This window comes from Equus quagga, chromosome 7 (genome assembly GCF_021613505.1).
Source record: "Equus quagga isolate Etosha38 chromosome 7, UCLA_HA_Equagga_1.0, whole genome shotgun sequence".
NCBI classification, from domain to species: Eukaryota; Metazoa; Chordata; class Mammalia; order Perissodactyla; family Equidae; genus Equus; species Equus quagga.
The window spans coordinates 78194183-78212231 of record NC_060273.1 but is presented as its reverse complement, the minus strand read 5'-3'; the positions used below and the strand labels follow the sequence as shown (position 1 = coordinate 78212231).

The 18049-nt window shown below is 32.3% G+C and overlaps 1 protein-coding gene across 3 annotated transcripts in view; it reads left to right on the top strand.

The window, feature by feature from the left end:
• ANKHD1 (ankyrin repeat and KH domain containing 1) overlaps positions 1 to 18049 on the top strand; it is a 115247-nt gene that overhangs the window by 57907 nt on the left and 39291 nt on the right. For 2 of the 3 annotated variants that reach the window (XM_046667151.1, XM_046667152.1), the window contains exons 11-14: positions 12681 to 12768; positions 14934 to 15061; positions 15547 to 15690; positions 16826 to 16928. In XM_046667151.1, the coding sequence (XP_046523107.1) occupies positions 12681 to 12768; positions 14934 to 15061; positions 15547 to 15690; positions 16826 to 16928 (463 nt within the window). Of the gene's footprint in view, positions 1 to 4429; positions 4487 to 12680; positions 12769 to 14933; positions 15062 to 15546; positions 15691 to 16825; positions 16929 to 18049 lie in introns of all 3 variants that reach the window. The other variant, XM_046667150.1, reaches the window with a different exon arrangement.

Sequence of the window (18049 nt, the reverse complement as noted above, 5' to 3'; positions counted from 1 at the left end):
AATATTTATCATACTAAATATTTTGAGAGATATATATTATCATCAAAATATATATTTTGATGATAGTGATATCATCAAATCACTGATCTATAAGCAAATATTTGCTTCAATATTCTCATCTGTAAAATGAAATCTAGTATTATTTTATGGACTTTATTATTAACACCATGTAAGTGTTCTTACTTTGGTTCTGCTGGGTGTCCTTGGGCAAATCACTTAAATTCTCTAGGCTTCTTTAGTTTTTTTCCTCCTTTTCTTCCTCCTCCTCTTCCCCTTCTGCTTTCTTTTATGAGGGATTTGACCCAGATGATATTTAATGGCCTGGCTTAAGAAATCTAATTTTATGATTTCTAAAGAACAAGTTAACTACCTACCTATTGGGAGGTACTGGATGGACTAGATGATTTTGAGTGTTTTGTTAGCTTAAGAATGTGTAAAGTACTGTGAGATCCTTGAAGAAAATGAATTTTTAAGGTGTAAATCATCATTACTAATAATGGTGATGTGTTATATAAATTATTCTATCTCTTAAAATCTTTGTATATACCAGATATATTTTAAATTACCCCAAACATTATTTTGGGGTTATTTGTAATTAATGATTCACAGATTTAGCTTATAATAAAGTATTTTATAGATTATTTTAATTGATAAAATTTATTAATCCCTAAAATCCAGTTAATTTAGTAAGGCTACCCCAATAAAGAATAATCTGGCATTATAATGCCAAATCATTATCTCTTCTACCCTAAGTCTTTTTACTATCAATAATTTATCCTTAATACTTAAATACTGTCAAAGAAGTGGGAAGATTTTCCTTGACATGAATTTTTGTTTGAAGTTAATTATTTCCTCTTCCCTTGTGGAATATCAAGGTTACTCAAGAATATAGTCTTTCCAGTTATTTTTGGAATTATTCAATTATGAATTTATTCTTCTTTTCCTGCAGTTAAATTTTATTTCAAATAGCAGAATAAACTTGTGTTACATTCTCTTCTCATCTTATATACCTTCAAACTTTTCAAAATTTCTTTTGTTTAGGATTGTTTTTTCAGCTTTGGCTTTCAATATGCGTAAGAAATGTTCAATGAAAGACAAAGAATTTAGACTGCCATTTTACTGTAAGACGTTTCTCACCTTGAAGATAGGAGTGGAAGAGGGAGAGGATACCCAAGGACATGGGATAGGACATGCTTTCTTTCTTTATGCTCGTAATGAATCTTCTTTAGATGAAATGGATCAGAGAAAATAAATAGAACCAACCTAAAGACGTATGGTAGGCACACACTGTTGCTAATTATGGCATCTTTGCCGCATTGAGTAATAGTTAGTCCTATGTCCGTCAGTGATTTTCCTCATTATCGTGGCTAAATTTTTGTGTACTTGGAACAAAATTCCTTGAAAAAATATTTTTTCTGATTTTTAAATAGGTAATACCTTTACATGGTTCAAAATTCATAAAGTAGAAAAATGAGCGACCAGTTTCACTCTTCATTGGCAATCAATGTTGTTCATTTATTTGTTCAAAATCATCCTTCCAGAGATATTTTATGTATGTATGATGAAAAGTCACGTATATTGAAAGACGTTTTCAGTGTTTAGTTCTTTGTATAATTCCTTATTGCAATAGAGTTTTTGTTTTTATTATACTGATTTTCTTTGTAGTATTGATCGTAGCTTTTAAGGGTTTATTAATTTTAATGTTTTAATAAAAGTTGAAGCACTTTTTGCACTGATGAGAAAATTGGGCCCTTTGAATGTGTCACAGTGGCCTATCCTATCACTGCTTTCCTTAAACACTATTCTACCAGTCAAATTAATTTTGGGGGGCATTTTCTTAGAAAAGTTGAGCTAATGGAAACTAGATGATTTGAACATGGGTACATTAGCACTGACTGGTTCCTATTCCTAGAATTTATTTCCTTCAAATTACATTTAATATGGATTTCCCTTAAAAGAAAGAAAACATTTTGAAGGGTCAGCTTATTATCTGTATTAAATCTTATGAAATAGAAATGTGGACCATGTCCTCTTTCATAAGATTTTTTTAAATTTAAGCAATATGTTGTTGATCCTTCTAGACATTTCTCTACACCAAAACATATATATATATATAAATATATATATATATATATTCTATGTATGTGGGCTATATATATTTTTTATATGAATGTATTTGTTACCACATAACTGTTATGCAACGTTTTCTTATTAATTTTTTCTGTGTTAGTTCCTATAGGTTTCTCAATCTTTTTCACAGGTATCCAGTATCCTATATAATTTATTAACCATTTATTTATTTATAAAATCTGGGTTATTACAGTTTTTAAATATTACAAATGGTGCTGCACTAAATATTGTTAAGCACATTTACATATTTTTGCTACTCTTTTGAATATATCTGTAGGTATGAATTCCTAGAAATGAAATTGCTAGTTATTAGAGGATCCAGATTTTTATAGCTGCTGCTAAATTGGTCAAAAATGCTAAACCAGTCTACACTTCTGTTAACAATTGAGACCTCTTGACTCCCCACATTCTCATTAACATGAATTAGATTTCCTTTTTCTTTCTTTTTTTTGTATGGTTTCATTTTCTAATCTCTAATCATAATCCCCATGTTCTTTTAATCTGAAAAATCTCCCTATATTCCAGGTAGCTCTATGAGCTGCTCATTAATTGTTCCCAAAGCAGTGGTGAACTATATAAGACACAGGTATAAAGTTACTTTCTGGAAGAATATTCAGACATCATTTACAAATGCAAATTTTGAAATATTTTGTTAATTCTTTTAGAAAACAAATTGATTTTAAAAAAATAACTCAGACAATATCAATTAACGCTATTCTGAAAGAGATTAATGTATCTTCCACTATAGGATTTTAATGTTATTTTCTTTATATTGTCACAGTTTTATAGCATTTAAATTCTATTTTATGATCCTGTTTCTCACAGTTGTTTAACTGTATATTTAGGTAGATTCAGTGTTTACCTTAATAGTCTTTCATATTATGCAGCTTCTTAATTTCTGAGTTCCTGAACTTGACTTGCCTTTTGGCTGGCTGATAATGGTATTTTGATTTGAGTTTACTTTACCTTCAAAATGAGTCCCAGGTACTACATTGTTGAGACTACCGTACGTTGTATTTATAAATGAATGTAGCCATATATAAAATAATTGAATCATTGTTTTTTTCCCCTCAAAATTCTAAGCACTCTATTCTGTTGTCTTCTGGTACTGGATATTGCCAAATTCTGCTAGAATATTCCCCATTATATGTAAGGGACTTCCCATTTCTGCCTGGATTATCATAAGATTCTTTCATTATACTCAAACCTCTATGATTTAACCAGGATGTGTCTTGGTGTTTATTATTCTATATTAGTTTTTCCTGGAAAACCGTGAATGCTTTCTAACTGAAGATTTTAGGCCTTCCTTCTCCTCTTTGTTCAGCTATTTGTAGAGTTAGTGTTCTCTTTAATTTCTTTGAAAGTGTAGGGGAATATTTGACTAAAATTTTACTGTTCCCATTTTTGTAGGAACTTCCTAACAGGTTCTGTTTTAGACACTTTGTGCTTATTATTCATATTTGAATGGGGCTTGCTATTTGTTGAAAATCATACAGGGGTAGGGCAGGGAAAGGAAGTAAGCTTTAATGGTCAGCTTCTTCAAATCATGTAGTTGTCTCAGAGTACTTTCTTACCAAATCTCTACCATAGGAGCATGTATCCACTTAGGGTAAGTACATTGCCCAGGTAGGAGGTAGGAGTGACTTTGAGGGAAGTCTTCTCTAGGCCACAATTCTTTTATTTGGAGACTTAGTTGACTGTGGTCAGTAACTGCAAAGCTTATTATTGTTTCCTCAACCTTATCTCTGTCTCACCTTCAGGTACTTTCTCTCTGTCAGGGTCTAAATCTAGAGACAATACAGATATTCCATCTCTGAAGTTCTTTGAAGGTTCCTGTTTTAGTTGAAAAGTGTGAGCACTAAAGTGCATTTATAATGGGGGGAAAGCTACATAGCTATTCAATCATCTTACAGTGTTTTCCTTAATTTTTCTCCCAATTTTTGATATTCCCAATGCTTTTAATTATTTTTCTTGGTTAGATATTAAAAAATATTGCTCTTTATTCTGTGGCTTTAGTTGTGTTTGGAGACAAAGGCATGAATTCAAATAATTCACCAGAATTATATCTGCATATGTTAAATTTTATATTGAAATTATACTGATAGAGAACCACATTGTCATACCCTTAAAAAAAAAATCATACCTGGCCCATGAGATTATGATCTCTACAGATGAGAATATTTTTAGTTGAAGAGTTACAAAGCCCAGCATCTGAAGTACCCGTCACAAGGTCTTCATGGCCAAATGTGATTTTCGTTTTTGGAATAAGATCCGTGAGTTCTTCTTTTTCCTTTCACAGGACAAGCAGGAGGACATGAAGACTATTTTGGAGGGCATAGATCCGGCCAAGCATCAGGTGAGGGTGGCCTTTGATGCTTGTAAGCTACTACATAAAGAATAGATGTTATAGGTAACCAGAACTCTGGATATCTGAATTCCAGCCAAGAAGTTCCAGGACCCTGCTGGGTGACAAAGGAAATCCTCTTCAAATGAAAAAGATTATTACGTTCCAATAAAAAGAGATGCACGTTACAAGTAGTTTGCTTCCTTAGTATTCTTTTTATGTGGTATTCTTAAAAAATCTCTTAGTTGGAAATAGATTTTCTTATCCAGATAGTTCTTTTGCATTCTCTCTTATTGGGAGAGTTAACATACCCCAGAGAGAAAGGCTCAGTCATAATGTCCTTTGCATTAACTTTGAAACTCAGATTTAAGGTGATGTATTGGATTGTTTTTATATAATCCTCAAATAAACAGAAAAATTAGTTTAGTGATAACATTTATTATATTATTCATGCCCTAATTTCTATAAAGTTAAAATTTTCTTCTTAAAATTGTCTCCTGTTATCACATTCTGAAATTGGTTTTTAAGAAGGTGAATACTTGTTCATAAGCAAATATTTCCTTTGAAAAAATGTGTGGAATTTGTGCGTGTTGGTTTTAAAAGTCAAGCAAATTTAGTATCCACTGTAATGCAAAGAAATTTGTTTAAACTCAGGAGCAGTGCTTACTTTTTAAATTAGGAATAAATTGTAATTAGATCACAACATAGGCCATCTAAAGTAAATTTTTCATTGTAGAGCCACTCTTAATTGTACTGCTTATTAAGTATCTTCGTTATTGACTAGTTGGATGGAAGTTGTTATATTCTAATTTGAACAAAGTAGATAAATTTATTTCACAAAATATTCTGTGAAAATGTGAATTTTTATTCAGCTTGCTTAATATCAGGGCTCCTATCAAGAATGTAAAGCTGAGCATTATTTCAGAGAAAGTATTTCTTTCTCCCTGGATTTGTTAAAGGAAAAGTACTTTTAAGTCTATCTTTCTAGCTGTAAGTCCCCAAAACTTGGGATACTTTTTTAAAATGAAGTTTGCACTCTCAGTTTTAGAGGTTCAGATTCAGCGGATGTGAAATGGGGGAGTCTGCATTTTAACTGATATCCCAGGAGATTCTGATGACAAGTCCTCAGTATTCCACACTTTGAGACATTCCTGGAATCCATACAGATTATTCTGCATCACTGTTGAGTTCTGTCCTTTTTTCCATCTTTGCTTTATAATCAATCATTCTTCCTCATCTAAAGTGAATAACCTTGTTTTTTCTCTTTGTTACTTGTGATTTTTAGAAACTGAGCTAAACACAAGCCCTAGAACAGTGCCTCTTAATCTTTTTTCCATCTCAATTTGCCAGAGGGATATGAATTTGGTCAGTAACAGTAGATCACTAAGGTAATGATTAATATACAGTGGTGGGTTGGAAGAACATACCCCCCCAGTGGAGAGTATCAGAAGCCTCTAGTGTATATATAGATAGTATAAAATAATCTCCCTCCTCTCTCCTGTGATTCTGGTTCTTCCCCCTAGACAATGTCCACCTCCAACTCCAAGAAACACTGCCTTTGTGATAGAATACAATCTTTAGATATATGCCTTGGGTGCCCATGACTGTGATTTTAAAGGAAATCAACTTATTTTAAAGAAAATAAATTTAATTTAAAATCAAATTTTGTTATCAAATATTTGTTAAAACCAAATAGAAAAAAAGACACCTTTTTTCTCTTAGTGCTTATTCATCAGAACTAGAACTTTGCAGTGTATTTTTCATGGATAAGCTTTTAGGGGGCTTATGAGCTCTAATTATCCACTAATCAATATATTTAAACCGTTAATGATTAGCTTACCTTAATAATATACTTTAAATATGACCTCCCACTTTTTAAATGTTCACTTTTTATTAAGGAATAACAAATATATTTTTTTAAATTTTAACTACTCAAAACTGGAAATCTTTTGTCAATTTTTTTCTTGATCTAAAACTATCTGCGAAATACACAAAAGTCCTAATACTTTTTTTTAAAAAAGGCCAAGTTCTCTCTTTCTAGGTTATTGTATGTTGAATGAGTCCTTTTCAGCTTTCTCAAGGTTGTTTAAATCTAAGTACAAATGACTTCCAGTCAAGAAGGTAAAGTCAGTGTTAGTAACTATATCTTGAAACCTCTCTGCTCTCTATCATTTCAAGTACATAGACATATTCAATAAAATATGGAAGAAAGACAAATTAAACTGTAAAATATGTAGCTATACCCAGAAACAAGATTAAAGAACTCTGTGGACTAGAAATGGAGCATGGATCCATAGCTGAAGCTGTAGGCCCAAGGAGAATTTAGGCTGAAAAAAAAAGGGCACTTGGGTCTGGAATTTCAAGTTCTATGGGGGAATAGGGACTGAATACATCTCACATGGAGTAGGCCAATAGATTGAGTCTACTTGAATGAAGCAAGGAACTGGGTATTGCCCTGGTATTGCCCTACCTGTGAACCAAGGTGGAAAAAAAGCTCCAAGCAACTGCTCAGGGTTACAGTTAGAAATTAGCTGAATTGTTCTTGGTAGAGGAAAGAAGCAAAGACAACAGTGTAACTAAAACTTGGAGAACACCATCCTTTGATTTAATGAGCAGAGCTGAAATAATTCCATGGGACCAGAAGCTTAAGTTACCAATGAAAGATCTGCTACTGAAATGGACTTTAAGGGCAACACTGAGACAACTTTCAAACCATCTGATGAGAAGGGATAAGTTTGTGGATGGAAAAAGAAAAAACAACTCTCATGCAAAAATGAGCTTTTCCAAATAAAACAATTATAAAGCTCAAGAGCATATATGTTAAAAGAGATACTCAAAATGCAAGCAGACAAACCAAAACATCGCAAAACAGGAGAATACACACCCAAGAAAACTGAAATAAAAGACTTTAATCTTGAAAATTTTAAACATGCTTATTTTAAAAACTATGACCGGTAGCCATAAAACAATGTGAGACAATGAAACAAAAGATGATAATTATGAATTAAGAACAAGTGAATATGAAATAAAACAAATTTAAACTTTGAGGGAAAAATTGTGAAAATAAAAATTCAATATATAGGCTATGCAATATATTGGATACAGTTGAATAAAGAATTAGTGAATTAGATGATAAAACAAGAAATAACACAATATAGCACAAAGATAAAGAGATGGAAAATATGAAAGAAATTGAGAGAAAAAATAGATTGAGAAGCTCCACCGTACGTCTATTTGAAGTTCCTAAAAGAGAGGTTAGAAAGAGAAAGCAGAGACAATGTTTGAAGAGATAATGATGGAGAATTTTCTAGAATGTATGCTAGACATGAATCTTTGATTGATTGAAAAATCAATCACTGAGCAGAACAAATGAAACTGTAGAATTTTAAGGATAAAGAAAAGTATCTTAAAAGCTACTGGAGGAAAAAATGCATATTTACAAAAGAGCAATCAAATTTTTGATAGATTCAGATCAACAGTAATAATCACAGAAGACAGTGGGGGTTAATATCCTCAAAATACCAAGAGGAAATAACAGAGTATAGAATTTTGTACTCAACTACCATTCCAGAGAAGGAAAAATAAGCATATTTTCAGATCTACAAGAATAAAAGAGCTTACCACCATCAGACCCTTGCCAAAAGAACTACTAAAAGATATGTACATCATAAGGAGAAAAATGAAACCTGGAGGAAGGCGTGGGATGCAAGAAGCTACGGTAAGCAAAGAAATTGGTAAAAAATATTATAAATATAAATTTTTGAGTATGAAAACCTAAATTTTATGCTTAAAACCAAAGTAGTGCTGAAATTCTAGACAGCAATAGCATGAAATTCAGAAGAATATGTTAAAAGGTTAAAAAACCATGTTAGAGTCCTTGTGCTGTTCAGGGGAAGGATAAGGTACTGAATGACTTTAAAAATTCTTTTTAGAAAAATATATCAGTAATCAGAACAAATATAAACCTATTGAACTCAACTGTTAAAGGGCAGAGACTTTTGAATCAGATTTAAAATCAAAACCTAGCAAATGCTGTTTTTAAGAGACAAATTTAGAGCCCAGTGACCTTTCCCTGGTTGACAAAGTGATGGAAAAAGTTATGTAAGGCAATATTATTATCAAACAAAATGGAATTTTAAGCAAAAAGCATTTTCAGAATTAAATAAATGCTTCTCCAACTGATATAACAATCAGTTACTAATCAGTAAGTAACAATTTACCCTCCAAATAAAATGGAAAATTATAAAATTATAAGAAAAATAGATCTACATTTGTAGTGATAGGATTTTTTTCACACACTTCTTTGTGAAACTGATACATCAAACTGATAAAACAATTGTTAAGAATAGAAAGATCGTTTGCTCTTATAAATTGAGGGCTAGCATGCTGTTTCCAATAAATACGCTGTATATTCTTTTCTAATACATGGAACATATATAAAAATTTGTCCATGTTTTAGGCCACAAAAAAAGTCTTTAAAAATCTACAAACTCCTTAATCATATGGATTATGTTCTCTGATTTCTATTGCTTTAAAATTACAAATCAATAATAAAGCCTTTTTTTAAAAAACCCATACATCTAGAAATGAAGAAAAATACTTTTACATAATTTATGGGGTAAAGAGGCAATTATAGTAAAAATTACACAGTAGAAATTATCACAAAACCACACATTAAATCTTGGGTGAGAGGATAAAGTTAAAGTGGTCCTTAGAAGGAAAATTATATGTGTAATATATAAGAATATATAAAAAATGGAAGTAAATGAAGCTAATAAAAGAACAACAGTTAGTACAAAGAAGGAAAGAAATAATGAAGATAAAAGCAAAAGTTAGTAGAATAGAAAAACAACAAAAAATAGGGATAGAAAAGAAAAAAATAGGGATGAAAAGCAAAATTAAAAGCTGATTAAAAGAAAACCTACTGAAATAGGTGAAATAAGCCAGACTGATTTTATTTAAATGGGAAAAGGCTCAAGTAAATGATAGAAACTTAAAGGGAGTTATAACTATTTGATACAGGAGGGATCTTTAAAATTTGTAAGGTAATTATATGAACAATCAATAAATTTGAATACTTAGATTAAATGAATACTGATTTTTTTCTATAAATATATAAATTATCAAGATTGACTCAAGAATAGGAAACCTCAATAGGACAATACCATATTACAAATTGAATCCGTAGTTTAAAATCACCCATTCAATGAAAGTAAGAGGTCCAGATGGATTTATAGATGAGTTTTACTAAAGGCTCAAGGAATAGATAATCCTCCTATTCTTGTAGCTGTTCCCAAGAACATAAAAAGAAGAAATGTTAAACTGCACAATATCTAAATTTGTAGCCTTGGAAAATAATTTTCTGTGTTTATGAAGGAAAAAATCATAAGTAATTTATATCTTAAAATTTTGTTGGTCTTGAACTAATAAACCCAACATTCGTAAGTAAGTAGTGTATACAAATTTGATTCCTATTTTAAAGGAAGGATTTAGGGGTCAGATATTTTGAGACAAGTGTTACATGTTGTGGGATATACATTATTAATTTTAGGAAATAAAATATTTTAAATACAGTATAAACATGTGACATTGTTTTACCAACCATTTTCTTAAGTATAATTATTCAAAACCAAAGGAATGAGTATATTTATAGGGAGGAAAATTAAATAGGTAGCTTTTCCCACTTTTTATTTCAGAAATCTTATTAGTATGTTGAATTTTGAAACTTGACCTAGGGTGAGGATCTTGGGACTGTACTTTTCTGATTTCTTTTAACAGCTATGGTAACATGTTAAATATACAGAATTAACAGTTAAAGTTTATTCAAAAGCAGGGCTTTCAAAATCTTTTGTCTTGGCCACTACTTATGGGACCTAGTTATGGTGATAGGTGTCATACCAGGCTTAAGACATAAGAAAGAAAGGAAAAGGAAAAGAAAGCAAAAGTGACGTTAGTATTGCCCACCCATGTTCTTGTAGTAATGTGTTATCAAATGCAGATAATGAATGTCTTACTCTAAGTTTAGCTACTACTCTTAATTTCTTGTTAAATTAACTTTTCTTTCCCTTATTCACTTCGTAGAAAATTTAAACTTCAAACCTCAGTCCTATGACAGGGAGGATTTGAGAGGTCAGTTATGCTTAGGTTCCTGCTTGGTAAACAGTATTCAAGCATGTCATTGTTTTAGACATTAGCTATATAATGGTCAGCAAAAATAGACATGCTTGCTGTTCCTATGGAGCTTACAGTTTAGTAGAGGAGACATGTTAGCCAAATAATTACACAAACTAAGATATGATTGGAACTTAGGAAGGAGGGGTTCATGGAGCTGTAAGTCAGTAATAGGAAAAGTGACCTAGTCAGGAGGTTCAGGGAGCTCTTCCTTGAGGAAATAACATGATATGAGATGTGAAGGAATAAAAGGAGTTAATGGAGAAGTGTTTCAGGGAAGATGGAACAGCTTGAGCAAAAAGGCTCTGAAGCAGGAGGGGAGATAAACAAGTTGCTGAAGGAGCAATTTATTTCCAGTGTGTGGTTGATTGCAATGATAATTCAGAAATAAGTCAGATGGAAAAATTGGACAAACAGCTTTCTAGGTCTTTCTGAGTAAGATCTTTATGGTGTATGTTTTGTTTGAAGTAAATTGCCAGAATTTTAAGTTTACCTGTCTTTGGTTATAACTTCAAAATCCATTCTAAAGCCAAATTATTTTGGCATTATCTATAGTTATTCATGCTTCCATACCTTAGAGTTAATAAATATTGTTTTTTAAGCAATATGCATAACAATTAAAAAGTCAAAGCATAAACTGTTTATAAAGTAGTTGAGAGATTCTACACTGTAAAGATCTTTTTAAAAAAACCAGTGGAATTCCTGTCACTACAGTCCAGTCTAAAGTTTCCATTGGGTTGACAATCTAATTTCTCACTGTTAGTTTGCCTAAGTTGTAGATCAGATTTAGTTATGTAAGTAGACTAAATTGTATTCTCTTGGGAGAGCACACTATTTTTAAGTTGTGTGGTAGCTAAAGGATTCTGAATTAATTAGAGGAATGGAGCTGAAATAAAGCCTGCCTTAATCACTGTTCTTTATCAAGTTTTTTTTTTTTTTTTGAGGAAGATTAGCCCTAAGCTAACATCCACTGCCAATCCTTCTCTTTTTGCTGAGGAAGGTTGGTGCTGAGCTAACATCCGTGCCCATCTTCCTCTATTTTATATGTGGGACACCTGCCACAGCATGGCTTGATGAGTGGTGCGCAGGTCCGTGCTGGGATCTGAATCTGCGAACCCTGGGCCACCAAAGCAGAGTGCATGAACTTAACTGCTGCGCCACTGGGCCAGCCCCTTTCAAGTTTTTCTTAGTAACAAAAGAGGACCAGAAAAACAGAAATTAATGTTTGCATACATAATGAAGAGAGGATAGGTGAGAGAACTTTTCATAGAAGCCATGTGTCAGCTACATTTTAATATGTAGATGACTATAATAAGAGTTGGCCGTTCTCTCAACAGACAGTACTACTTACCTGCAGACTTACCATACAAGCAAGCTCCTTTTAGTGGCATTTGATATTAGCATGGTTGGAAGCTGTGTTATCATTCATTCCTCTTGCTGACAAACTTCCTAGAAAGAATAACGTTCTTTCTGCTATTATGAGACTGCTTCTTTTGCCTTTGACTATTCAAGTATTTAATTTCTACTCTAAAAAATATCTGCTCGTTAGTATATTTTTCTTTTTCCTCTTTCCCTTTACTCCTGAAATACCTTAGTGTTTTTCTTCAGTGATTGGTTTCTGTCCTGTGATAGAGTTCTTAACTGGCTTCTGATATGATAAGGTCAGGATCCGCCTAATCACCTCACAAGACTAAGTTTCCTTTTTCACAGGTCAAATGAGTAGTTAGGAAAACCTCTTTTTAACCTTAAGATTAGAAAAATGCTGTTATTTCTTTTGGGGGATCAAACTAAACATAAGTACATATCATCTTTAATGGTTATGGTTTGGTATACAAAACTGAACTTGCCCTTAAAAAGTTACACCATCTAGTGTGGACTGAAATTAATCCTGTATTTTGGAGGAATTGAGGTAGGTAGTGTAAGTGTCTACATTGAGTAAGTATTAAGTCTTCATTATTTCTTATGTTATTAGTACTAAGTATTCAAAATGGTTAATGAATTGGCACCGATGGATTATTTTTTGTATTTTAAATAGGAACATGAATCTGAAGGTGGAAGAACACCTTTGATGAAAGCTGCAAGAGCTGGTCATTTGTGCACTGTGCAGTTTCTTATTAGCAAAGGTAAAGAAAGTATAAGTGATCATTTCCAAGAGGCTACAATTTCTGAAAAAAAGTCCTAAACTGTTGGAATTTATGTTAAAGCTACTTTACCTACAGGATAAGTATTATATTGTAGTCTTTTGTTGCTGTATTTTATTTAGTAAGCATAGACTTAGTGAGGTACCTACTGGGATCTTCCTTTATTAGTTTATTGAGTTTTAAGTTTTCATTAACCAAACAGCATACAGTTGCTCTCAAAGTTAGAAAAGCCAAATGTAAAATGTCCAGCTGTATTTAGTAGATGCAGTATTGTTCAGCACTTAATGATAAGGCAGCTCTGCTGGAAAGGAGAGGGGGAGAAAGTATGCTATCATTGTTTATGGTATAGTTGAATTAACTGAGTATGTAAGGAGTTATTATTTTTGTATTCCTCTAGAGACTCTATTATTAGAATGTATTTAGGCAAAGAAGTTCAAATGATGGATAAAGAGGTGGTTCAAGACTGTTTACTATAGAAAAGTGGAATGTTGCTGAAGCCATGTTAGGTTGAACCATATAAAATTGTCATTTTATACATCAAAAATGGTAATATCAGCAATTTCACTTGGTTCAGCCTAACTCTATCTATAGTGTTAGAGGTACTCTGACATCTGATGAAAAATCTTAGGATAGGAGGGTAAAATGCAAGGAAAGTCCACTCAGGTGATGTCATGTTATTAAAATAACAACTTTGTGTCTATATTCCAATAACATTCTGACATTTTGTGCCATTAAGAATGCAGTGTAACATCTCATCATTTTAAATATACTTGTTTTCTTCTTTAATTGGATAAAACTAGGTTTATTTTCTTCATTTTTGCTGCCAAGTAAGGCATGTCTTTACATAATATTATAACATAGTCTGTAAAGCTATTTACTTCAACCATGCAGAAGTAATGAACAGATGGATAACCTTGGAGTTCTCTCATGCTCGTTTACTAAAGGGGTTGCCTAATCATACCCAACAACTACCCTGCTAAGCATATAATCAGGCTTGTCACTGATTATAGCCTTTCTAGGCTGTAGTAACTGCTAAACAACACAACATCTAAATGTATTGTTAACAACTTTAAAAATAATCTCATGTTGCTAATGTAAGGATGTTTACTGGTGTGCCTTGCCTTTCCCAAAAGGTACTTTTTGCAAGTTAGGGTTAGATTCAACTAGATATTTCTGAAAATTAAATAAATTAGTAATAGTAGATTCACCCATAGGTTTATTTTTCTCTCCGTAAAATAAGTCTGGAATTAAGGAAGAAGGAAGAATGATTATTGCTGTAGTCTTAACTATCTAGTTGAGACCTTTTGGGATTGTAGAAGATAGTTGAACTAAAAACCAGTTCTTTTTTATAGGGATCAAAAATTTATCAAAAAAGAGGCTAAGAAAAGATTGTGCATTTAGACTTTCTTCAGGTCATATTGTACAAAGCTACTGAATAACTTACTAAATAGCCTTTTGGATAACATATTTGGATAATCTTATGTCTTCTCTTCACATCTAGGTTCTTCTGACTCTTAAAATACACAATATGAAGAATTATATTTCTCTTAAATATTGTTTAGAAAGTCTGTTTTCTCTACTTTGAGACCTGGCTATATTGCCACATTCTAGAAGTAGATCAAAAATGTCTTTGAAACGTTTTGAAAGTTACATACAATGGTATTATTTGATTCTTATGTTAACCTGTATATATTTATTAATCTTAGTCTTCTAGATTTTCCATTTTAAAAGTGGTATTGAATGAACGAACTACAACTACGTGCAACAATGTGGATGAATCTCACAAATATTATATTGAGCGAAAGAAGCCAGACACAAAAGAGTACACTGTACGATTTCATTCGTATAAAGTTCGAAAACCAAAACCAGTTTGGAAGTCAGGATAGTAGTTACCATTGGAGGGGTGGGTAGTGACTGAAAGGGGGCACAAGATGGGACTTCTGGTATGTGGATAATGTTCTGTTTCTTGATCTGGGTGCTGGTTACACAGGTGTGTTCACTTTGTGAAAAATTTTCAAACTGTACACTTATGATTTGTGCACTTTTTTTGTATCTTTGCTGTACTTCAAAAACAATGTTTAAAATGCTATCTGTGAACTGGCCTGATTCTAACTTTTGCTAAGATTGCTGTTTATTTTTCTTTGAAGGTGCCAATGTGAATAGGGCTACAGCCAATAATGATCATACAGTAGTGTCGCTGGCATGTGCAGGAGGTCACCTGGCAGTTGTTGAGCTGCTTTTGGCTCATGGGGCTGACCCTACTCATCGACTCAAGGTATTCTACTTAAAAATAAGTAATTAATTAAATAACATACATTATTATTAAAATATATTAAAATATTTTAGTGCTTAATATTTATTATTAATATTACTGTGTGAGTTTTTAAAAAATTGTTTAATTTCTTTTTTAAAGATTGGCCCTGAGCTAACATCTGTTGCCAGTCTTCCTCTTTTTTTTTCTTCTCCCCAAAGTCCCCCAGTACATAGTTGTATATCCTAGTTGTAGGTCTTTCTAGTTCTGCTGTGTGGGATGCCGCCTCAGCATGGCCTGATGAGTGGCGCTAGGTCCGTGCCCAAGATCTGAACTGGTGAAACCCTAGGCTGCTGGAGCAGAGTGCACAAACTTAACCACTTGGCCATGGGGCCAGCCCCTAAATGAGTTTTGATTTTATATAAGCTTCTAAGAAACTAAATGTATATAGCAATCATATTATATGAAGGGATTTACAAATAACTAATTATGGTGTCAATATTTCTCAGGATGGCTCAACAATGCTCATTGAAGCTGCGAAAGGTGGCCATACTAATGTTGTTTCTTATCTATTGGATTATCCAAACAACGTTCTGTCAGTTCCTACCACAGATGTGTCTCAGCTTACCCCACCTTCTCAGGATCCATCTCAGGTAATGTAAAACAGAGCTTATTTGTAAATATACATCTTCTTCAAATTGGGAGTTTTTGTTTAAAATTAGTTTTAAGCAAAACGGCTTTGTTTCTCTTTTCTATTACCTATTGAAATAAACATGATCCTAAATTTTTTAAGACTTATTTTCTTCAAAAGTACATGGAGTTTTTTTATTGTCTTATTTACTGAAAATGGTGTTTTTTAACTCTTAATACCAAACGTAAATGTAAATATTCCAAGTTGTCATCTTAATATTGTATTAAGATACTAAGGCCTTTGAAGTTATTTTTTGCTGAGGAAGATTCTCCCTGAGCTAACATCAGTCACCAATCTTCCTCTTTTTGCTTGAAGATGATTAGCCCTGAGTCAACATCTGTTCCTAGTCATCCTCTATTTTGTATGTGGGTCACTGCCAGTACATGGCCACTGATGAGTGATGTATGTCCGTACCGAATTGGAGCATGCCGAACCTTAACTCCTAGGCCATGGGGCCAGCTCCCATGGTTGTTTGTTTTTTAATGAATACATTAAGCATAATCTTGAGCAAAGAGAAAGTTTTTCCCTTAATATCTCCCAAGACAGTATTAATTATTCTAGAGAGAGCTACTTTGGTTACCCAGGAAAATATAGTTAACTAGGATATATGCACTGAAAATTCATTAATTTTTATACCTAGCTAAAAATATGGAGAGTGTACTAAGTATACAAAGTTTAGTGAAATCTTAAGTTCTTTTCTGCAAAGTTATCCTGAGACCTACTAAAATACCCCGATTAAGGGAATATATTTGATTTTTTCTTTTGACCCATATAGAGTTTGAACAAGGGTAAATTGACCAGTGAATATACGACTTATACTCCTAGCTTTAGTTGGAACCAGCAAGGCTTTATCCTTAACAAGAAAGTAATATTAATTCTATTTAACTTAAATCATTGACTACTTGCAAATTGCCTGAGTTTGCCCAATCAATATTCTCAGAAATTATTCCTTGGTAAAGGCTTTTTTATTTTTAAGAAACAAAAGAAGTGAATTTGGTGGTATATGAAGAAAATCTAAAATGGGATCTCTGTTTCATTTATAGGCCTTTGTTTTATTCTTTAGTCTGAGATTATTTTTTTCTGAGTTGACTTTTTAGGTTCCACGTGTACCAATGCATACACTTGCCATGGTTGTACCTCCCCAGGAACCTGACAGAACTTCTCAGGAGAACTCTCCTGCCATTTTAGGAGTACAGAAAGGTTAGTTGTTGAATTATTTTCCTTAAAATGGGTCTTTTATCACCTAAGTAATGAAATCATAAAAATACTTTAAATTTAATGATACACAGTTACTGTGTACCAGGATTAATTGAGGTAGGTAATTCTAACAAATGCTCATAGTCTTACAGACTACTTTAAGATACAAAAGACATAAGTAATAGCAAATTGACTTCTTAAATTGTTAACATACTGCTGGATATAGTTTTCATCTGACACAGATGAAGATACTTAAGAAGCATGCCAAGTTGTTGATTATATTAAAGTAGCAAAAATATATCAGACATTTATTTTATATTTGACAATTCTTTAGCTAAACAATAGTATAATATAAAGAATGACAATGTGTGTTTGCTGTCTAGTTAAGTCTTAGTAGCATCGATTCAATTCAGTGAGTGAGAAGTTTAAGAATTACATTTACTTTTTTTCATGTAATACTGAATGTAATGGACTTACATCTGTCAATATGTGAAGTTGGACAAATAAGTATCAAAAGGCATATAAATAATACCCAAGAATATTAAGAAGGAATATACTCTATTTAAGGACTCAAGTTTATGAGCTCTGATATTTTTCTGTTGTCTTTTTATTTGTAGGTATAAAGTACCTTTACTTGATAATCATGTAGAGTTGTCGTATCTGAGTTCTTTGAAATAAAGAAAATAGGTAATATGTAAGGTATTAAAAACTACATAAAAACAAATTTATGAGCGTATTTCATTCAGTATATGATAATCAAGTCCTAGAGTTTTGAAATCACAATGAAGTGTATAGGTATATATCAGTATCTTTCAGACTATGATTTAAGAAAAGTTGGTTAGGGGTAACTATTCTAGCAGCAAACAAAAGCTGCTTTCAAATTATGTCAATTTTAGTAATTTAGAGTATTGAGGGCCTTCAGCAAGGATTACTTCATTTCTAAACTATGAATTTCAGAGATAAAATATCTAGTCTCTTTGACTTAAGCTAATTATGGCAGTTTTCCATTGGACACCTAGCTGTTCAAACTTTTCAGAAAATGAAGACTTCTATTTTTAATCTTAATGAATAAAAAGCAAATTAAGCTTGTCCTTGTTAAGAAATCTGAGCATCCTAACTGGTTG